Here is a 22,289-nt window from a genome sequence, read left to right as displayed (position 1 = left end):
TCTTCTCTTCCAGGTCCACGTGAATCTGCTTCTTATGGAAGCCCGTATGCAGGCTGAGCTGCTCTACGCTCTGAGAGCCGTCACCCGCTACATGACATGAAGTGTTGGGGGGGGGAAGAGGGATTTTTTTTGTATAACTTTTGTTTTAGGATTATTTCTATTATAACTACTAGTATTATCACTTTGTGCTCTCATCGGACATGAAAGGAGACTTGAATGTGATGCAGAACTGAATGGTGGATGGCTGGCAATGGCCATCTGGAACCAGCAGCCAGGTAGCCTCTCCTGGGCTTCTTTGTAGTGCCAAAAACTCATTTGAGGGGTATCTGGGCCAACCATCCATCTGCAGGATGTTATCCTGGGTGGGGTGGGGGGAGGGTGGCTAGCTGGGGAGGGTCCATAGTGTTGTCACACTTGCAGGTGGCTCCTCTGCATATATCATGAAAACGTTGCAGCTTCTGGGCCCAGGCCAGGCTGCATCGCATGTCCAAGTCCATAGTCTTGCATTAAAAGCTGACTAAGCAGTGGCAGAGGTGGGGTGGGTGTGGGCAGCTGGAGCCGCCGGCGTCACCCGGCTCCTTCATGTGCCTCAGTGCAGCGCAGTAGGTGTAGCAGCTGCTGCCGCCGGTCTCGGGTTGGGCCGCGGTAGCGCACCATTGAGCCGTTCATGTAAGCTAACACGAGTGTAAGGAAAAATCTGAGCCTGTGCGTGGTTTACTGTACCGAACCACGAAGCTATTTAGTGATGCTCTCGTATTGTACGTATAGTCTCATCTTCGGTGTTGCAGAAGTCTGGTGGGACACCCTAGAAGGGAAATGAAGACGTGATGCTAGTTTTCTGTTCTTGTTATGGGGGGAGGGGGTGGAGCTCTGTCCATTTAAAGGGTCTTCCTTGTGAAAGTGCTTCCTTTGTCTAACCCTCAGTCTTTATTCCCCCACGTCTTTTTTTTCCCCCAATTTGAATATACATACCTCCTCGAGTGCTCTTTGTGAGCAGAGGTGCTCTATGCTGTCACACAGGACTGCAGCATAGAGAAGGTTGACTTTTTTTTTTTTTTTCCTCCAGTTATTTGTCTGCAGCTCAGTCAGACAACATGCTAGTTCTCGCTGTTCTGATCTAACCAGTGTATATATAGCTTTTTAAGGACTGGGAGTCCCATGTTTGTTTACTTTACCAGTGAAATGCTGGACCTGGCAGTCAATTGAAATGAATGCTGTAGCTGAAAGATTGAGAAAAGTACTTATTCAGTATGCTTTTAAGAACTGTAAAAGTCTGAGATGATGGCTGCTGGCATTTTTATATAAACAATAAAACATTTTCAATATATTTGAGTTCAGACTTAGTTCTCTTCCATTGTGTAGGTGAATTCCATTCACATTAGCTCAAAACTGTTTACAATAAAACATTTGTGATGCAACACGAAAGCACTGAATTTGACAGACATTTAAAGTGTCATTTTGGGGGTGGGGGGGGGGGGGTTAATTGTAAAAGCTTGTCCTTGTTTCATTGAGTTTGGCATCCCGATATTCAAATAGTTGGATTTCACCCTATGGGCTTTGTCTTGGAGAATGAGCATCTACTGTTCTCTGAATGTAAAGAAACTTTGTTGTGGAGATTGTAACCATATTGGAGACTCAGATGCTGCAGGGGATTGTGGGTGTTAAATACGGTTGCAACCATTAAGACATGCATTGTATTTGTACACAAGACATCAGCAATGACAATGACGGTTTTCCCACCATTTTCTATATAAATCGGAATTATTCAGTGTCAGTACCTGCTATTCAATTTGTATCCAGTACAGAGACTTAACTTTATTTACAGTTCTGAAAGAAGTTTGGATCATTTAGCTTATTAGGTTCACTGCATCTCTTTCATTGTGTTTACAATCTCTGGGGCTGTGAGTGAAGGGACTCAAACTGCACATCCGTTATTTCAGCGTGAGGAAAACGAGGCCAAGTTCATAAGGACTGTAGAGTCTCTTTTACTGTAGACCTGGTGAAATGACCTTTAAAAGTCTGAAGGTGGCGCTGCACTCTTGCCGCCATGATGGGCCACAATGCTCTGCTCTTGATCCGGTCGCTGCAAAGTTCTGTTCTCACAGCTTTGAAATTCCTAAATTGGGGAAAGGATCTAACACGGTCAACCCAAAAAGAGGTGAATGAGGATATGTGTCTAATACCTTCCGATATGTATATTTCATCAGCCTGTCTACATGCTGGATTGCATATGGACGCCGTCTCAGAAGACCCATTTTCCTACAGTCTGGCCCTCATCGTTTTTTAAATGACAGTTTCTGTTGTCTTAGTTATTATTTTATTATTGGAATGTAGGGCTTCAGAAAAATGTATCTAAGCAGAAAGCTGGTGACCTTTCCCAAGTGGTGTTTTCTATAATCGTATTACTAATATTACACTGTTGCTCCTCTGTGCCTCAATCACTGTTCTTTCCCATGTTGATGTAATAAAACTTTTAAAAGGTTTCAGTTGTCTTTGAGTTTTTTGTGCGGTAATTTATATTATGTAGGGCAGACATTCAGAGACAGGGCTACCATCCATCCATCCATCAGTCATGTGGTTCTTCGCTTTTACAGATTCGCCATCCTTTTTCCCAGAACTGTTTCCAGGATTGTGGTGAGCCTGGGTCCTCTCCGAGGAAGCGCACGGCATGAGCCAGGGTATTTCCTGGCCAGGATGCCAGTCTGTCACAAGCTCCCAATGAGGGCAATTTAGAGACACTGATCAATCTAAGCCACACGTCTTAGACTGTGGGTGGAAACCAGCAGATCAAAGTGGGCAAACTGTATGCAGAACTGGGGTCAGAATACAACCCACAACGCTGGAGGTGCGAGGCCAGCGTGCTGCCCACTGCACTGCAGAGCTGCACAGAAATTACCACGACGGGAATGCAGCCACGCCTACATTTACTCATTTCCTCTTCGGACTTCAAAGATACATACATTCACATTGCTCTGATTCTAAAGTGCAACATTGGATTCGTCATCTGAGAGGATCCGCCCACGTGTAAGATGGACACTTCACAGCCTGAGCGAGTCACGCCACGGGTACGGCAGCCAATCGCGAGGCTAGGATGGCACGGCGAGTGGCTCCCGGGCGCCGACCTGCCTCTGGATCCTATCCTGCAGCCGCTGTGCCACAGGAAGGAATTCGCTTTCCCAGCATCTCTGGTAAAAGATGCCAACTTCCTGTCCGGCACCTTCTCTCATGGTCCAATGCAGCATATGGTCTTTGTCTATTGATAGGAAAGAAATAAAAGATCTATTGTTCGCTTCAGTACATACGTTGCACATTCACTAGTTTCACAGGGAGGGAAAATACTGAGTAAACCTGTTAATGTACCCTGCAGTTAAAATGGTGTTTGCAAAGGGTGTTTATAAAGTCTTAACCATTGAAATGTCGAAACTGTTTTCAGGGCATGCTGATGTAACTAAAAGTTAAAAATCCAGAGGGCTGCATACAGCATTACATCACAGAACGGGTTGGACAGGACAGACTCCTGTAACTCGGTTGCTTAGAAACGGAGGAGGTGTCCATTCGGACCGCGTACTCAGGTAGCGGGAGAGGAGGCGCAGCAGCGAGCGGCAGTGACGCTCCCCGAAGCCGAGTGCGCCGCCGTCCTCGCTGCAGTTCCACAGCGCCTGGCACGCTACACTGGCCATCTGCCAGTCCAACGGCCCCCAGTCCCGCAGGCAATCCAGCAACCTGCAGGGGGAGCCATCATCAGTGGTACCTTCATGGATTCCCTTTGCGGCTGATGTGCTTAACAGCAACATCCACAAAATATAAAGAATAAATTATAAATCTTACGCCTGTCATTGTTAAGTACTATAGGCACATTATTATGACTGTTTTAATTATAATTAGTGAGCCATGTATGTAAGCTCCATGTATTTTGGGCTTAACTCTGAATCACTGCAAGCTGCATGGTTTCCGAAGTTTTACATTTAAAGTTATATAATCAATTAGCGAACAGCTCAGCAACTTGTTAGTGCTCACTGGGTTTGATGGTATTACTCATTTATAGCATTTATTTATTTATAGCCAAGTAGTTAAGATGTTAGTCTTATGATCCAAGGGATGTCCATGCGGGTTTGAATCCCACTCACGGTTAAATGTTTGTTTACTAGCACCTATCGCTGAACAAGTAGAATATTCCACTAACAACACATTCTGGGTTCGAATCCCAGAGAAGACAGACTGCAATCTTTCCATCAACTTTATGTTGTTTTGAATAAGATCATCAGATAAATGAATAAATGAAACTCTTACAAAGTTTTAAGGTACAATAGTGGCAGTCTGGGAATGTTACGTGTGTCTAATTAATCAGCCCTCGGGGTGCCAGAGTAGGTGTATCTATACTTGGTGTCCAGGGTCTTGGGGCATGTGTGTCTAAGGAGTTCTTCACATTTCCTGGCTGAACTGACTCATATCTGATTTTTTGCCTTAATGTGACACATATCACTTTTCAGGGCTGTGTGGACACAGAAACAGTCAAGATCTGAACAAAAAAATCGGAATTGAACGATTCGACTTATATTGTGAATCTAGCCAAAGGTGCCCAGGAACAAAAGGCGAGGATGAGGATCACACCCCCCTGACTCGACGTCGGAGTCTCACCCTTGCTGTTGGTGACTGGGCTGCTCTGATATCTGTGGCTCACTGGGCTACCAGTTTCACATGGCTTTTATCAGGCCTGAAATTCTAAAGCCAGTCACACCAACTCTAATACCTCCTTCTAAGGGCAAGAAAAATCCTCAGAATTTTAGCAACTGCCCAGAAATTACTTGTGACCATGTTGACATTTTGCTTATATTGGGGGCACAGAGCACCAGTACATTGTATGTTCTTAACAAATGCACTTGGTCTTGTACTAGGCCCACACAAATGACGGCATGTTGAACCCGGCCTTTATGCAACAGGCTGAAATAGGCCGACAGGGGTCTCTGGAGAAGAAAGGCTTACTTCTGCACGACCCCCTCTTCCCTGAGGGCGGCTCTCAGCCTCTGGTCCGTAGAGAGATTGGTGAGCACCCCGCAGCTGGCGTAACACAGGTCCTGCCGCTTCGAGTCCAGCAGAGCCACTGCAAACCGGTGAGCTGTGTGAGGGGAAAAAAAACCCCAAAAAAAACCAGTGGTGACAACATAGCACTGTGGCTTCCCGCAAAAACTGGGACCCTGGTGTGTGGTGAACAGAGCGGGAATTCCTGCTCGAAAGGACACAGAAACATTGTTTTATAACAAAAGTAACAAGGACACATTGTCTAGAGGGGTAAGGAGAGAGCGGTAAGGACAGTCCACGTGTGTCTAACGCTGACTATACTCTCACGGTGACGTTAATAAAAATGCGCTACAATCTGCCTCTGTTTCCTACCTGGTATTTACTCATAATAGGCAAGCATTACTTTTTATGCATATCTCCCTCTTTGTTTTACAGTTTGAATAATTGCTAAAGAGCTACGTGAGGGTTGATCACCTTTCCGACGTAGCATGAAGGCCTGGACTTCCTGAGAGCGTGAGATGTTCCCTAGGACACACATGGCTTCCAGCACGACATCCATGTTGGTGCTCAAGAGCTGCTTCAACATCACTGTGGGGTCGGGGGGGGGGGAAGAGGGTATGGCGGTGAAGGAGCTTGAGCAGAAATGATTTTCTAATCATCCCAAGCTGCCGGCCCACCCATTAGCATTGTAATCAGAAAAAATATAGCCAAGTAGTCTCAGATTCAGGGCTATTCGAAACTGACAGTGCACATTATGAGTCATTCTGAAACCTGAACATGAACCTCACAACCAAAATGACAGGAGCCATCGTTTGTGTCAATGATAGAACGTTGTTTGAGGCCATGAAAAGGCCTGGTTTGCTCACAGGTCCAAACGGGAAGACGTACAGCGAGCGAGGAGAAGCGGCTGTGCCCTCAGCACGGAGCCGTCGCTCTCGTAGAAGGACAGGTTGTTGATGGCGACGGTGGTGTTGATGACGACCTCCTCGCGGCCCTCAGAGAGGCTGCGCTCTGTAAAATGGGGGAGGGAAACAACGTAAGCGGGGTGATAAAGCCACCCGTACCGACAGCTGCAGAGTGGGGACTCCAATTACAAACAAATGCTTAGCAGGTCATAGTAAGAGCGATGAACAGAACATAGAATTCCATTAACTACAATGCTAATTCTGCAATCTGCGGATTCTTACGCCACTAAGGCCAAGGTCAGGGTTGTCATTCCTCAAGTTACGGATGAGTGTCACTGAGAAAGAACTTCAGTGTCCCTGGAGACTATAGTGCAATTAACAAAAAAAAAATGTAAAAATAAATAAAAGAGATCGTTAAATGATATATGAGGCAATAAAAACAATCACGCAATAAATAGACATTAACAGCAATACGGAAATGCGTGCTGTCCTGCATTTCCGAGCCGTAGCAGCAGTGCAGTTAAAGTGTCACAGGACCGTCAAGTTAAGTCACACATGCGTGGAATTTACTCACCCTGTACTCCCTCTTCACTAGCCGCTCGTGTGGAACATTACCACAACTTTAACATAAACAATGATATGTACTTTTTATATGAGAACCATTTCTTGATGCATAACTTGCGATAAACAAGAAGGTACGGCCATGGGTCCAGGGACATTTCTAGGAAAAGCATTTGCGTTTCAAGCGGAAAGTGAAACTTTAGCGTTTTTTGCAGTTAGGATCAGACAGAAGTACATTGTAACGAAGGTCAGGTGTGAAATCAGAAGAAGAGAGTACGACTCAGCTTACAGAAGCTAAACAGGCAACAGTCGGCTCACACCCGGGCCTTCTTTAAAAGAAGGAGCAGAGAAAATGTATAATAGAATAAAATGCAATAAAATGTTTTGTAAATTCTTCAGCCTATGACAAAAAAAAAAAAATCATGACATGATTCATGACAGGAAATGCAAAAAAGAAAAAAATTACATGATGACAGGAAGCTGTAGATGAGCATCTTGTGACGCCAGTAATGATTTTAAAAGCGCAGATATATTTGCATGGCACATCGCATTCTTTGTTTTGACACCTCGCACGAACCGCAGATGTACAGTACCTGCCATTATGACTGTGAGTCAGTTTCAGTGACTGGAAATGCCTTTCATCACGGTATTCTCAGTGCTTTCTGCCCTAGACCGCAAGGCCTGCTGGCTAATGTCACCGGGCGATCAAAACAGGATATCACCAGCTGCGGTGCCCCCAAACCTGCGCAGAGGCGACGGAAGCCCGGCAGGGCTCTAAGGTGGGAGGAAGTGGGCAGCATGCTGGGATTCCACTGCCAGCCTCTGCCCGCAGGCTCTATTGATTTGGATTGGTGACAAACCCTCCGGCGGCCACACGCAGCCCGTCGGGAACCTCACCGAGAACATCGAGCAGCGAGTGGACACACTGCGCGTTGTCCACCAGGGCGGCGCCAGTCGCGGGGCACATGGCCGCGTTGGCCAGGACGCGGGTCAGCTTCGCCAAAACATCCTCCGAGGCAGTGGTGCCCGTAGCGTGGCACGTCCGGAAGAGGGGCAGGAGTGCGTCCAGGAGATCGCTGCCCTCACCACACGTTTGCCGGCGAGCCGCGTCACTCTTAGCTGTCAGGCTTCCCAAGGTAAAGAGAATGCGCACCACCAGGTCCTACAGGGAGTGAGATATGCACCAGATGACATGCTCAGCATCTGTTCATCTGAGGTGGCAGTGTGAGTTGGAGTCATTTTGAACGAAAGTCGCAATGTTTACACTGACTCAGCTTCACTGGCTTTGCCCCCTTGAAATTCCAGTCCTGCCTGCACCCCTCCACCCACCCCGGTCTGTATTTTTTTCCCCAATTTCATTGAGCGGAGCACAAATGAGGCTCACACAGCCCTCTGTCGGCTACGCTGGCATGCGTCGGCCCTGGGAACTGGAGCAGAGAAGCGGTGGCATTTTTAAATAGGAAATGTCTTTGCTAGCCACTAACCACTTCCTGTGTCTCTGCATCGCTGGGCTACATACATGTCATAAAATGAGCCTCGTTTATACAGGCAGACCGGGTCGGAGTCATTGTAACGGTGCAACAAAGGTGTGTTAAGAAAACTAACCCTGAGCGAGCAAACCGCAGCACAGCTGCCTGGGTACAGTGCGTACTGTTCTGGCTCCAGAGGCTCGCAGACACTGTGTGACAGCTCACTGCACACCCCAACATCCCCAGCTCACTGCACACGCTTAAATCCGCCGCCTGAGACAGAATGTTTCTGGGGAGGTCATGTGTGCTGAAACCCTACCGAGTGCTTTTGGCTGACGTGTCTCTGGCCTAATTGGACATGGGGGGGTGGGGGGGGGGGACATGCTAGAAGGTCCACTTGGGAGTGACGCACAGGAGGGCACTCTCTACACGTGGGGGCGGTGGTGACAGGGAGACGGTTCCGAGTCGGGGAGACAACCAGACCCACCAGCCGCGTGCTGTGGTTCCTCAAGAGCGTCGAGAACGTCGGGTAGCAGCTGGGGGTGTCAGCCAAGGCCAAACAGCAGTCGTGGTAGGAGGACAGCTTACTGGGGGGGTGAAGGAAGTGTTTATATACAGCATCCCATTACATACTGGGAATCGACACAGAAATTCCAGGAACACATTATTATACAGGACAGGGAATTCATTTAAAAAAGTTTTGGGTAAACAATCATAGCCCATTATTAACAGTGAATTTAAACAGGGTTATTTGGCTAGTAGCTTATCAGATATTTCTTTGCCTATTAATATAGTTGAATATTTCACTGAAGCTAAGGGGAGGGGGGGCCTTCCTCCCTTTATAAAACCCAAGTCTGAGGAAAGCAAGGAACCATGGGGTGGGGGGGGGGGGTTGGGAAGTCTAGTTGGTACCTGAATATCCGGGTTACATTGGTGCACACGTCCGCGTCTCCGGCGTACAGCGTCAGCACCTCACACAGCTCGGGAAGTCCCGGGCGGGTTAGGAACTCGGGCCGGCACTCGGGGAGCTCTGCCAGGTTCCTCAGGGTGGCGGTCAGCTGTATAGGGAGGATCCGGGCAAAGTGGGGGGGGGGCTGGACCAGACTGCGCCATCGCATGGCGGTGGGACCGTGCATCTGTGTGTGTGTGTGTGTCTGTCTGTCTCCGCTATTGAGCTTTTAGACTGCAGGTGTCCTGGTGAAGTACTGAAACGGATCACTCTTAAAATGCACCGCGATCGAAAAGATTAAACGTTTCACACTGCTATAAACAAATGCGTTGGCTAATCAGTGAATGTAACTCAGCGGATAAGGGATCTTAAAGAGCGAGGCAGGGATTCTGGGCCGGTGCCAGCCAGCCCTGTCTCCGTGTTTGCACAGGGAGCACCCCATGTTCCTTGCGCTGAAAGAGGAACGGCATGACCAGTTTTCCCCTCCTGTTTGGCGAGCACGGTTCCCTGGGGGACAAAGGCGTTCTGTCATGGTACACGGCCGCTCGCGATACGAGGCACATGCCGTTCCCCGATGATGGATGATGGCCGTGGACGGCACTCTGACGGCTTTGAGAACACCGCCTTACCTTGACGGTGATAAACACCCCCCCCCCCTCCTTCGCCTCAGTCGCGGATATCGGGCCAATCGCAGCATGAGGGAGCGGTGTTTAGACTTTAGGGAGCTTTAAATTTCCACTATTCAAATGTGAAGAGAGGCAGCAGATGACCTGGCATTTTGCCCCGAGACATCTGACTTCGCAATATCAGCTGTAGAATAATCCATCTACACTCCAAAAATAAAGTCGCCTTTTGAATTTATACCAGCAAATACTTAAAAGCCAATGACTAGATCATTATTACAGTCCTGCAACGTTATGCAGCAATAAAGTAAAGTCAGCTAAGTACCTGAATCTACTGAATGGCCAGGTTACACCTCCATCCATCATAAATGGATTTTTTCTTCCCTGTTGGCATGGGCATATTCCAGGACAAGAATGCCAAGATTCAATGGGTTCAAATTGTCAAAGAGTGGTTCAGGGAGCATGAGGAATCATTTTCATGTGTGACTCATTGAAGGTCCTCATTGAAGGTCTCTGGGATGTGATGAAGGAGGCTTTATGGAGCGGTTCAACTCACTTGTCAATACAGGATCTCGGGGAGAAATTAATGCAAATCTCGATGAAAATAAAGGGTGAGATGTTGAATAAGCTTGTGTAAACAATGCCATGACAAATATGCGCCATAATCAAAGCTAAAGGCGGCCCAACAAAAAATTCAAATGGCGACTTTTTTTTTGGACAGGCAATGTATCTATCTTCTGTTTGTCCAAGACAGGGTCACAGGGAACCTTTAAAAAAAGTCTCAAACTGATAATGATCGTAAGCTCAGTGAGAGCCAGAGGGATATACAGGGGCGGGGCACTGGCCCCAGCTGAAAGCTGACCGGGCCCCAGAGCTAATGATAGGGCCCCTCTGTGTGAATGAAGGCCCCAGCGAAGGCCAAAAATCAACGCCACCGCAGATGGGGCGGTCGGCGAGACTGACCTGCAGCAGGATGTGGCCCCAAATGACCTGGAACCCGCCTCCCTGCCCATGGAGGTCGTTCAGCTGACGGACAAGCAGGAGGAGGGTGGGGACGGAACCCGCAGCCTGCAGCTGCCTCCGCAGGCCCGCGTCGCCCGAGAGGAACTTCAGCGCACCGACGCAGTACAGCAGCGCCTCGCCATCAGAGCACACGTCGCCGTGGCGGAGCAGAACCAGCAGAGAGGCTGGGCCGAGTGCAGAGACGCTGTCAGCGACGGTCGGACCCCCCCCCCCACCACAGTCACGGCCTCCCCGCTCTTGTGAACTCACCGGTCACGGGGTGGCTCCGGAAGAGCGCGTCGTTGCCGTCGTCTCGGCTGACTCTGAAGATCAGCTTGCAGATGTTCAGCAGGTTGTTTCCGCTGATGCCGAGCTGGAACGAGGGGCGACACGTCACTCTCTGTGCGTCCTGCACGCTAGAGGCACTGCCCCTAGTGGCCACAGGAACCACTACGGCCAACCGCTCCACTCAGACGAGTCAGAAGCCGCGTGTCCTTTTGTCTCGCTATTTTTCATTGGCTGTGAACGACATCCTACATCACTTCAGCTTCCGCGTGCCGGACCGTCTACTGACCCACTACTCATCCTTTCCATTTCACTAGGATTCCACTTACATATGGGTCCCGCAATCTCCAACAGGAATTAGTTTATTTACTTGCCCAGCACATGATCCAGCCCAGACACTGTAGCCAGGAATCAGCCTCCTCAGTTTGTTATTTGCATGAATTATTGTCTCTAATTTAAATACCAAATACAAGCATCGATCGCCCCTCCCTTTAATGGCAGCACTGAATATCACTGGCACTGATATATTTGTCCTGATCCCCCCCCACACAGACTGACCCAAAAAAAAAAAAAAACATTAAAACTTTCATTATTAAATCTAATTTCATTATTTTGTTAGCATCGCGATGTGTACCAGCATATAGTATATCTCATGGCGCAAGAACAGCGATGATTGTTTTCTCCAGGTCGCGGGAAGGTGGGGTGAGGGTGTGGATGGGGGGGGGGGGGTAGCTGGAGCCTTACCACCAGGGCGAGGTTGGCCAGCTGCAGGCTGAGCTTGTCGGAGCCCACGTCGACCAGCTTGAACAGCGTCCGGAGGAGGGTGGACCTCATGCTGGAGTTCCTGCCCAGCACGGCCCCCTCGGCCAGGGCAACGCGGAGGCGCTCGCACGTGCAGCACAGCTCATCCACCGCTCCGGCTGCTCTGAGCACAGCGGGGGCTTGTGTTGGTTGTGCTCAGCCCAGTGAAATTTACCCTAAGTGTTTGTCTTTCCCATACACAGGCCCCAGTGCTTAAAGAGACCAGCTCAACAAGTACAGCACTAATAACATAAAGGTTGTGGGTTCAAATCCCTTGTAACCCACTAATATAAATCACTTTGGATAAAGCATGAAGAGAAATGAAGAAAGGGCTGCATTACTGGTGACTAGGACAGGAACACACTGTCTACTGTGATATGAGTAAAGGGACAAGGCAAAATTAAAGCAATCTGGTAAAAGAAAAATATATATATAAATTTCATAAATATGCCACACTGACAAAGGGCACATTATGCCAGGAATGTCTGCGCCAAGTTGTTTTGTATGGATTCGAGGTTTTATCCTCTCTCTGGTCGGATATTAATCAGTCCTGTAGGTTTGTTTTTTTCTTTTGTTCAGTAACAGCAACAGTGCTGGAAAGCTGGTAAGGCTACGGCCAACAGAACAAACAGCAGGACATTAAGTGGCCGAAAGACTGAACAAAGAGCATAAAGGACGGCAGGAAGGGGCCCGCCTGTCTCGGTTCGCCTCGAAGGTCGGGATGGGAATCCAGGCGTTGATGGGCTGCACCTTGCGCCAGCGAGTGAATCTCCTGGAGGAGGTCTGAAAGTCGGCTGTTCTGGGCTGTGGTTTCCTCTGCCTCCGTAGCCGCATAGTTACCGTTACCCCGAGCTGGCAGAAAGGGGGGGGGGGCAAAAAATAGTGCTAAATACAGTCCTACCATATTACAGCAGAGGGGAACTGGCACACAAGGGAAATTGTTTGCCGTTTGTTAGTTTGTAGCCCTCCATCCGGTCGGTGAGCCAGTACGAACAGTTCGAACCGTACGGATGGTTTATTGCCTGGCTGGACACTGTCAGATGTCTTAAAGTCACCCCTGTTTAGAGATGGGGCAGAGCATGTTTTACAACTGATGGGGAACAATAGAAGAGTGAATGAAAACTTGTGCTCCTTTAATTACTGTTTACATGTCGCGGGACATGACTCTCTGCCAGGGTCATATGTGCGCTAACCTCTAAAACATACTGTAATGGTACTTGGCTGAACAAACATTAGCCCGTTTTGTAAAATAAATATCTTTAGAGGAAATGCGACATTAAAGGTCAGAATTCACATCTGCACTTCCTTGCTGCCTTCTCACGGCGTCGCATTAACAGGCATTTGCATATCTTGCTTGCAGTTGCAGTTGCTCACATGTGAAAGCCTGTCAGCTATTGGCTGCTGCTCCCAGGCGACAGGAGCAAAAGCCATAGCAACAATGTAGCGGTTTAAGGTGCAAGTCGTGTGCCCATCTCATACGTGGGAGACAAAAAAAAGCTGCGTTCATGATGGAAGGGGAAAAAAAACCAAAACAAACCCCTAGTCAAAAATAACACCGACCTTATAATTCACAAGGTGTCTGACATGCACACAGATGAGCCCTAAATGAGAAAATTCAGGGACATTAACATACAGAAGAGTTTCCCCAACAGCGCTCCTGGAAACCCGCTGCAGACAAACTCTGAATTATGTTTGCTTGGGCTGCTGATAAGATCTGACTTGTCAAAGCTTGACATTAAAGAATTCTATACTTCCCCCCCCCCAGATGTGTGTATGTACTGATAAACAGAAAATCAAAAATATTTCTTAAGTTTTTCTTTTTTTTCCCCTGCGTATTGAAAAGACCTAGTTACAAATACAATCACCTTGACGAATGAAGGGCTGTATTTAATCACCCTTATTTCATTGTTAGTCGACTGGTAAATTCGGCACTTATCTACTATGGCAAATTTTCATCTGCAATTTGCATGTCTTTATGGGATTCATTCCCATTGCAGGTTTCCTCTAAATATCCCAAGTCATCTAGTCTAAATAACCTGGTGAGGTGACTGAACCCCCCCCCCACCCCCCACTCTGTGACCAACGATTACCATGACCCTAACTGGTTAATGTTACTAACATTAGATTAATTAACCTCTTCCTTAATGAAAATGCTAGTACATATTTTGTTGGTGTTCAATACATGCGTATGTTGATGACTATTCTCATCGTCATAGGCAATTCTACTTAATTCCGAAGCGGAATGTTTTTACGGCATGTAGGTCAGCGGTCACATTATTATTTCACCAGACAAACCTGTTCGTGGCACAGATCCTGAGCGGTTCCTTGTAGGTCTGGGGGAAGCCCTGAAGACAGATACACAGCAGCGCGTGAGCTTCTTCTGGCAGAAGAAGCAGAATGTCAAAGACAAAGGCTGACACCTCTCAATCTGCACCCAAACTGATCAGAAATACAGAGGACACAAATCATAAACAAAACAGGCTCACTGCGAGTATCAATCTGTAACAGAGTAACAGTGAAACATAATCTTATGTTCCCTAAGTACACATAGTTACTATTACAACTTTATAATGTAAAAAAAAAGTAAGAATATTGATAGTTTTTGTACGTTTATATGAAAACCATGACACTGATGTTTTCACCTTCGGTCCTTCGGTAGATCTCATTCACTAGATGTGTAATTTACTAGATGTGTAATTTTACTCCACTAGATGGCTCTGCTGTATCAGCCCAACTCATCTGTCCCATATAAGAACACAAACAGTGCTATAGACATCAGGCATAAGAATGTGACTCAGTTGAAACAGATCAGCTATCTTATCTTGGTCAGATAATCAGAAGATCTAATTAACCAGAAAAGGCTACAGGGCCAGGCAAGGCTGGACATAAAAGAATAGAGGATGACTGTAAACAAGGTGAAGGGATTCGCAACACTCAGCATGCCATGGAGAAGCATGCAAATGCATGCAGGAGACAGCGCATTCCCCAGAAATGCCATCCGCAAGATTTTTCATTTATGTGTTGGGGAATCCAAGGTCTGCAGTTTAATAAATGTAACCACTTTTCTCAAATTTCTATTTCAAAAGTCTACACACCACTTATCTAAAGTACAATAATAATAGGTTATAGCATAAACATGTATGCAACAAGTTTTAAGACAGAATGCACTTAGAAAAGTAGTCAGTCTCCATTCAACTACTTCTTTTATCCATAAAACCCAGTCTAGACACTGTTTCTTTTCTTTCTTTTCCACCAAACTTTCCAGGAAATTTTGTTTACCAAGCAGAGCATCAACTTTCTCAAATGGCACCCTAGACCAAGCAGAGCATACTGCACACGCAAGACGAGGGGAATCTGAGCACTGCTTGGCTGGCCCAATAACGTTTCTTTGTTTCGATTGCATTTTCGGAGACATGATGTCATCTGTCTTCAGGCAAACTGTGATGGCAGTCAAAACAATGGCCTAAGCTAGCCTGCTGGAGTTGCCTTCAAATGGGCCTTCTATTAGATTTAGACTCTCATCATTAGAAGGCTGGAATCGAGAACTGGTCACACAATATTGCTTTCTGTATCCACAGAAGCACAGCTCCACATGCAAGTCTTGCTATATTTTGTTTCTAACCTTCTTTGTTCTACATCTTGGGAGAGGAGAACAGCAGTTAGCATAATGGATGAGGACATCAATTCGCAAACCTTAAGGTCGCTGGTTCAGGTTTTAATCAGGGGTCCTGCTGCTGTACCCTTGGGAAAGGTGATTAATCGGAATTCCCTTCATTAAAAATACAACACTCTAAGTAACTGGGCAGAACATTAGACATATGCTAGATAATATCCTTGTATAAGATCCCTCTAGCGAACTGTAGCTCAGAAATGGCTTCAAAAATTCAGACCACAAGCTTCTACAGGAATTCAATATGTCACGACTTCTGAGAGGAAAAATATATTCTGCTGCCCTCTGGGTTGTAAGATTAAATTGTTTACAGTGAGATGGGCACCCATAAAAATGTTTTATTACTTATTGGCCAAAGACTGTGGTCATAGGAAATCAATGTATGACCAGGTCTTAATGGTATTCTGGTCCTCAAGGGTAATGCTGAGATCTGAATGGAGACGAGCAACCGAGGGGCGCTTTGGGCTAACGCACATTACAGGAGGTGTCAGAATCTCTGTCTCTCACCATGAGATGCAAAGCAATACCGACTAGAGCACTGACAGAGCTGGAATCTCCTCCTACCCAATCTGAATGTGTAAAGAAGCACCAGACATGACAAGACCAGTAAACAGCTATACCTAGTTTTCTGTTTGGAAAGAAGGAGCCAGGTAAGGCTGTGGCTGACTTAAGAAAAGGCGTCACATGGCAGCGACCTTTATGAATCGTTTTGTCTCTGGGTATCGTGCAAGACGTACTGTACCTTTCGGTCCCAAGTCTGAGGGGAACGGCTTTCTCACAGGAGGACAGAGAGGGGTCTCCCTTTTCACATACCCAGAAATCAGGAGTTCCATCCTGCTGGGTATTTGATCTCAGAGAATGGCCTGGTTCATATGAAGGATCAGAGTTATGTTTACCTGGAAGGGGAGGAAAATTGTATTTATCAGCAAAACGTACTGGAATGGAACCACTCAACAATGTATATGTATGTCAATTTAAAAAAAAATTGCAGTCATTGTGGTGTTAAATGAAACAACACTGCGGCACCTAGCACTGCTTAGTATTAATGCTTTAAATCATACAATAAGCACCCTCCTCAGCGATCTCTCAAAGAAACAAAAGCTCCCGCCCACTTACTGTGCGCCGGCAGTCTTGTCAGCGGCCGCCCCCTCGCGGGGTTGGCTCTGAGCAAACGGAGCCGCCCTGCACTGCCCGTTCTGGGCTGTTGTGGATTGGTGGGAGGTGTGGGGGTAGCAGGAGATAATTCTGGGGAATCATGATCACCGTCCTCCTCACCTGGGAGTGGCGGCATTTGGGGTCTCTGTTCAAAGTAAAAAAAAAGAAAAAAAAAAACTGTCAAGACAGAGTCCATTTCCCAGAAGCCCATGCTCTATGTCATGCACCGCCAGCATGGGGTGAGAGAAGCAGCTTGAACATACGTATTCCAGTGGGGAGAGACGTTTGCCCGATCCGGGCCTCGAATCAGACTCTTCAAAATGGCGAGCCTCAAGACTGAAACACAAAGACCACTTATAAAATTTCCACAGAGTCAAGCATGCAGCTGTGCTCTGACATTAAGACCATATGCTAAAAAGACCATACTTTTTATAGAGTGTTTTTCTGAAACTCTCAGTGAGGAATACTTTGTTGGGTTGGTGCTGCTAGATATGTTTGTTTATCTATTGGGTGGTATTTAGCAGTGCTCCCAAAACTTCAGACATTCAGAGTATTTTAGCATAATACTGGATCACTGAATCTTTTAAACTTCAACACAATTACAAAATAAACAACATTAGTTACAAAGGGGTAGATTTAATTAAGTATGGCCGGTAGGGACATGTTATTTTGATACAGCTTGATTTATTGGCAAGACTACTTGAGGGGACACAAATAATGTAGTATTATGCTATTACTTACGTATTAATTAACCACAAATTAAGTGTTAGTTACAAACTGATCTCATGTTCGTTCATCATTAATGTATCATGATGCATCTTTTATCTCAAGCAGTTACTATATTTGTTACTATATCTGTTAATTATGTAAACCTCTGTGAATCACAGAAGGAACTACTGTGGGAAGAGATAATAACACGTAAAATAATGCTCATGTTTGTTCATCATTAACAAATTGTGATGCATCATTTATCCCAAGCAGTTATTATATCTGTTAATTCCTTAAATCTTAGTGAACTACTGAAGGAACTACTTAGGAAGTATGGAATGAATAAGTCATGAATAACACACGTTCAATACTGACGTCATGTTTATTCATCATTAATGGACCATGACACATCTTTCATCTTAAGTAGCACTTATATTTGTTCATGATTTGTACTTCAGTACTAACTGAGCTATTACTAAGTATTTGTAACCGTTCAAGTAAAGTGTTACCGATTAATTTCTTGGTGACCATAACAACACCTAAAACAGGTTAATGCTGACCTGAAAGATGAAGGGGGTCTGCTCTCCAGGGCCCGGCATGGATACTGGCCCAAGAGCCGCCTCTGGTCGTCCTTTGGCGTGAAGGGCCTCTGTGTGTGGACTGTCCTAAGGGATCGACGAGCCTCGCTCACGATCTCGGCGCTCGTCTTCCTCCCCAGACTCGGACTCATGTAGAAGGGCTTATTGGCTGACATTTTTCGGCTTCAGGAACAAGAAGTTGTCGGCGTGTATAGGTTGATTATTATTATTATTATTATTATTTTATTTTTTATTATTGATATTGCTAGCGGCACTATCTATGTCCTTTAATATATATATATATATATATATATATATATATATATATATATATATATATATATATATAAATTATGTCGTGGGAAAACAGAGATAAACGACATAGAATACATTAAAATGCATATTCTGTAGTTCTGATACCATTTTAAGCAACTATTTCCATTAAAATAGCCACGAATCAACATGTGTCACTAGTGCAAGACTGCTCTGTGTTTTACAAAGCAGTGTTCAGTGCTTTAGGGTAGTGGGTAGTGTCATTTCAGCCATGTCGGTCTGCGAACAGCAGAAAAACTACAGATATGTTACTTCCCCGATGTGCTCGACGGTTCCAGGCCGAGTGTTTCGCTTTCAGTGTGCCAGGCCACATTTTAAATAAGAGCTATTTTATCAGCTGACTCCAGTGCAAGAAAGCGAAGACTGGCTTCACAGGTTACAGCCAGAGGCAGAGACTGCGCACGCGGGCTCCGTCGCCATGGTTTCCACTGTACACAGGTCTCATGATAACAAGTGCTCAAAAACCGCCTTTAGTCACATAACCATAATACTGCTATACAAACTAATAGCATTCTAACATTACATTATGGCTTGCATTTAGCATTAGCTGTCATTTCGAAAATGATGTAAAATCCATATCGTTAGTTATAAAAGAGACACGCAAAATGCATACTAAGTTAGACGGACATAGTAAACAGCTCCTCCGGGAGAACAGAACGTAAGCTACCTTACCTTGAATTTTTGAATACCTCCGCACTCCCAGTTTTATTTAAGAAATGAAAAACTAATAAGACACAATGAAAGTATGTGTACAGTCACGATACAAGCCAATTAGAGACGGAACGCATTAGTTAACTGGTCACCGATTGGCAAGCAATTTTGTCACGTGATACAGAGCCAGTGACGTCACTTGTTTCATCGCGTCTTGGCGACCTGTGAACAGATTTGACTGTCGTGGAAGAGGTGAGTTTATTTATAGTACGAAGTGCGGCAGTAAGCACGGGCATAGCCCACTTCATAAAAATGACAATAGCCATATAAATATAATTTACCGTGATAGTGAACGTTCAGCATTTCAAATGCTTTCAGCTTGTAGAAATAGGGAGTTGCGCCCTGAGTGATTTCTTTAGATGCTGGCGGGTGATCACGTGCATCTCAGTTATTTGAGCGCCAAAACGCAAAAGCTCACATTTTGTCAAATATTTTACTGTACATATGTATCAACTTAGCTGGCAAGTTCATTATTGAAGGCAGACACCATTTATATGCAGGTTATAAAAGTATATTTCGCGTAACAAAAATACCTGGTGATAGTAATGAGGTTGGTAATTGATATCGTTAATCGAATACGGAGGTATTTAAATAGCAACAACATGTAATACAATTTAAGGGCAACTTAGAAGCTAAAATTATAGATTTAAATTAAAGGAAAATTATAATATTCCAAACCTAAACCATAGATATATATGATGCACAAGGGGGCGGAGAGTGTTTGATCTCCAGTTTGGTGAAGTTAGCCTGTGAAGATCTACTCGTTTGCACACTACTGTAAAGAGGTCTTCCCAGAGCTCTGCAGGTAGAACAGGCCACTCACATGCCAAAAATGACCATCATTTGCTGTTATTATGCGATTCAATAATTTAAATGAAATACTGGGATCTGCAGTGATTAGTCATTAAAGAGGTTATTTGACAAGTTAGTTCCACTTAAGTACTTTATTTATGGTGAAAAGTTTGGCCAGCAACCTTGATTCAGTTTAATTCCTTCAGACAGACTGTGGGAATGTGTAGGCTGTCCTCTAGCTAGGGTGGATTGATTTGTGTTTCATTACTTTGAATGGAACAGGCTACAATGCAGTTTGGAGGACCTTGGCGGAATAAATCTCATAGTGTACCTCCTTTGCCAGCTACTGGCTACTTTCTATGCACAATTTTTCTCTTAATAGCTAAATGCTAAGCGGGTGGAGCTAAAAAGGGACTCGGGAAGAAAGCCTTAAAGTCAGTAAATTTGCCTTTATCTGGAACATAAAAACTTGTTTATATACACTGTTCTGTTTGTTTTAAAAGGGAAAAGGAGGAGCTCGGAAATGGGTGGTAGTTCATTATAGATGATGAATCACGGGCGGGTTTTCTTGCAAGGTGGGGGAAAGTGGGGGTGCATCAAGGGCAACAAAGGGCTGTTTGAAAGCTAAGCGGAAGCAGCTTTCAGTAAGTAGGGAGAAGACTGAGGTAAACTGCCGACCTTCAGCAAACCATGCACATCTTAGCTAACGTCTTGCATGAGAACATGCTTGATATTAGCCAGTTTTTGCAAAGTTCATTGCGCCCTGAATTTTTGTGCTATGAAATATAACAGGCATATCGTGATAAAGATAATGCTGTCATGAAGTAAAAACCTGTTGGACTCTCTGTTTTCTGCCTTTCATCCATTTTCCCCACCTCTTTTCCTGTCACTCTGCTTCATTGATGCAGCAGTGAACAATCAATGTTTTGCTGCGTGCCTTTTACGAATCCAGCTTCTCAGAACTTGATCTTTCAGCATATAATTAAATGAAATATGCTTGGTGCAGCATGTCAAAAAATGATGGCTGACTGTGTGTCACCCGGGCAAATAAAGGGAGTTTTACTGTGACATTATGTGGATCCAATCAGCAGTTGCCAATGGATTATTTAAAGCCTATGTATTCATTTAAAAAACAAAATCATTAATGAAAAGTATTGAATAAAAGATTTCAGAATTAGAAAAAACATTTTAAGTGAGGGTAAATTTTAGACAGGTGTTTTCAGCATTGTTTAAAAATTACATTTTTACTTGGAATGTTTATGGTAGTGGATAATCTGTATTCTAGGGCAGCACAGTGGCTGAATGGGTTTCCAGGGTCGGGAGTTTGAATCCTTCCTCTAGCCTTCCCATACTTCCCTGCTGTGCCCAGACCGGCATGCTACACTTTGTAAAAAGGGGGATATCCCCCCCCCCCACTGCTTTGGTAAAACATTCAGCTCTATTACTGAGAAAAGTGTGTGTGCGCCTTGAATGTTGTGCCTGTGTTTCTATGGGATTACTCCTGGTTTTCGCTCACAGTCAAAAAATATACTCATAAGTTAATTTGTGATGATAAATTGCCCATAGTGTGCAATGGACTGGCATCCCATCCAGGGTGTCCTGGCCTCACATCCAGGGTGTCCTGGCCTCACACGCTGTTCTTCTTGAGGTACGTTTTAGGATCACTGTGATCCTGTACTGCAGTGTTTCCCAATCTGGTCCTCGGGGACCCAGTCGTTCCATGTTTTTGCTCCCTCCAAGCTCCCTGCCAGACAGTCTGCATTTTTCCTCCCTCCCAGCTCCCCCAAAAATGTGGACTGTCTGGGGGGTCTCTGAAGACCGGATTGGGAAACACTGCTGTCCTGGATAAGTGGTCTGGAATATGGCTGATATTAAGTACTTTTAAAGGGTATTAGACAGTATTGGCTAATCCTTTTGGGGCCCAGTCCTCTAGCTTCTCAAAACAGCAATAGCTTATTTTTTTGCTGAATTAAAGTTGACCTAGAACTCCATACCACAAGAGGTCACTCTGTGTTCCAAAAAGAGGAAAAAACACTGGATAGAGCAGCTGTTTCACCCTTTAAATTTAACCAATTTTGAATACTCTGGGTGGACTTTTCCATCTGACATACCATTTTACAATGGTTGACTGACCTCTTTTTTATAAGATAGATTAGGAATACTGCCAATATCTCAACTGACCTAGAGGCCATTGATCAAAACACACTTCTCTTTCTTCATGTTGAATTGAAATAGGTGGCCCATGAAATGGTAGGTCTTTCATCCGACACATTTGTTAAAAGGACACCTGACAAACTGAAAAGCAGTCTGGCCATGTAAACACTACTGCAGAAGATGAAACGGTGACGATGCATCAGAAGTGTAACGTGGCCTGACACACACACACACACACACACCGAGAACTTCACAGTCCTTTGCACAACCTGACATTGGGATTTCTGATGGATGACAAACCTCATCAAGCTCCTAGGGTTTTGCAAAGGTCCATCTGGTTTCCCTGCAGCTGCCTCAATGTGAAAGGCAAAGTTACAGGTGCCAAGATGGTGTGCTATATAGATATTTTTGCCGCTGTTCATAAACAGCTTTGGAGAGGCAAGCATAAAACTGGTGTCGTTAGTTGAGTTTAGAACTTTTTGGTTGACTAAGATGTGCACGCTGAACACTACACCACATACTGGTTAGGTGAATGTTCTTACAAATTGTTCTCTATCAACCCCCACCCTACCTT

The 22,289-nt window shown here is 45.3% G+C and overlaps 2 protein-coding genes and 1 long non-coding RNA gene across 8 annotated transcripts in view; 2 read left to right on the top strand and 1 right to left on the bottom strand.

Moving 5' to 3' along the window:
* The window catches only part of sesn1 (sestrin 1), a 35,303-nt gene extending 32,821 nt beyond the window's left edge, over nt 1-2,482 (top strand). For all 3 annotated transcript variants that reach the window (XM_023836444.2, XM_023836436.2, XM_023836452.2), the window contains one exon: nt 14-2,482. In XM_023836444.2, the coding sequence (XP_023692212.1) occupies nt 14-100 (87 nt within the window). In that variant the 3' untranslated portion in view covers nt 101-2,482. The remainder of the gene's footprint in view (nt 1-13) is intronic.
* Nucleotides 1,480-21,701, bottom strand: armc2 (armadillo repeat containing 2). Of its 2 annotated transcripts, none has more exons than XM_023836408.2 (18): nt 18,731-21,701; nt 17,708-17,908; nt 16,703-16,775; nt 16,401-16,584; nt 16,027-16,180; nt 13,910-13,959; nt 12,365-12,466; nt 11,558-11,733; nt 10,799-10,901; nt 10,490-10,713; nt 8,867-9,012; nt 8,442-8,541; nt 7,383-7,647; nt 5,886-6,030; nt 5,494-5,607; nt 4,984-5,116; nt 3,569-3,723; nt 1,480-3,253 (listed from the first exon to the last, which is right to left on the bottom strand). In XM_023836408.2, exons 2-18 carry the CDS (start codon nt 17,899-17,901, stop codon nt 3,136-3,138), a joined length of 2,436 nt encoding a protein of 811 aa, XP_023692176.1. In that variant the 5' UTR covers nt 17,902-17,908; nt 18,731-21,701; the 3' UTR covers nt 1,480-3,135. The 2 variants fall into 2 exon arrangements, with proteins under 2 accessions (XP_023692176.1, XP_023692167.1); XM_023836399.2 differs by having other exon boundaries at nt 5,908-6,030.
* LOC111856481 (uncharacterized) overlaps nt 18,877-22,289 on the top strand; it is a 72,249-nt gene continuing 68,836 nt past the window's right edge. For all 3 annotated transcript variants that reach the window (XR_002841149.2, XR_002841148.2, XR_002841147.2), the window contains exon 1: nt 18,877-18,961. This is a non-coding gene — a long non-coding RNA (uncharacterized lncRNA). The remainder of the gene's footprint in view (nt 18,962-22,289) is intronic.

This window comes from Paramormyrops kingsleyae, chromosome 19 (genome assembly GCF_048594095.1).
Source record: "Paramormyrops kingsleyae isolate MSU_618 chromosome 19, PKINGS_0.4, whole genome shotgun sequence".
In the NCBI taxonomy this organism is placed as follows: domain Eukaryota; kingdom Metazoa; phylum Chordata; class Actinopteri; order Osteoglossiformes; family Mormyridae; genus Paramormyrops; species Paramormyrops kingsleyae.
The sequence above is the reverse complement of the archived record's forward strand: the minus strand, read 5'-3'. Positions and strand labels throughout refer to the sequence as shown.

Coding starts and splice junctions, on each gene's coding strand:
- armc2 (XM_023836399.2), bottom strand. CDS start 17,901: ATGTCAGCCAATAAGCCCTTCTACATGAGTCCGAGTCTGGGGAGGAAG. Junction 16,776..17,707: donor AGACCCCCTTCATCTTTCAG/GTCAGCATTAAC, acceptor TTTGTGTTTCAG/TCTTGAGGCTCGCCATTTTG. Junction 12,467..13,909: donor AGGATCTGTGCCACGAACAG/GTTTGTCTGGTG, acceptor CCTTTCTGCCAG/CTCGGGGTAACGGTAACTAT.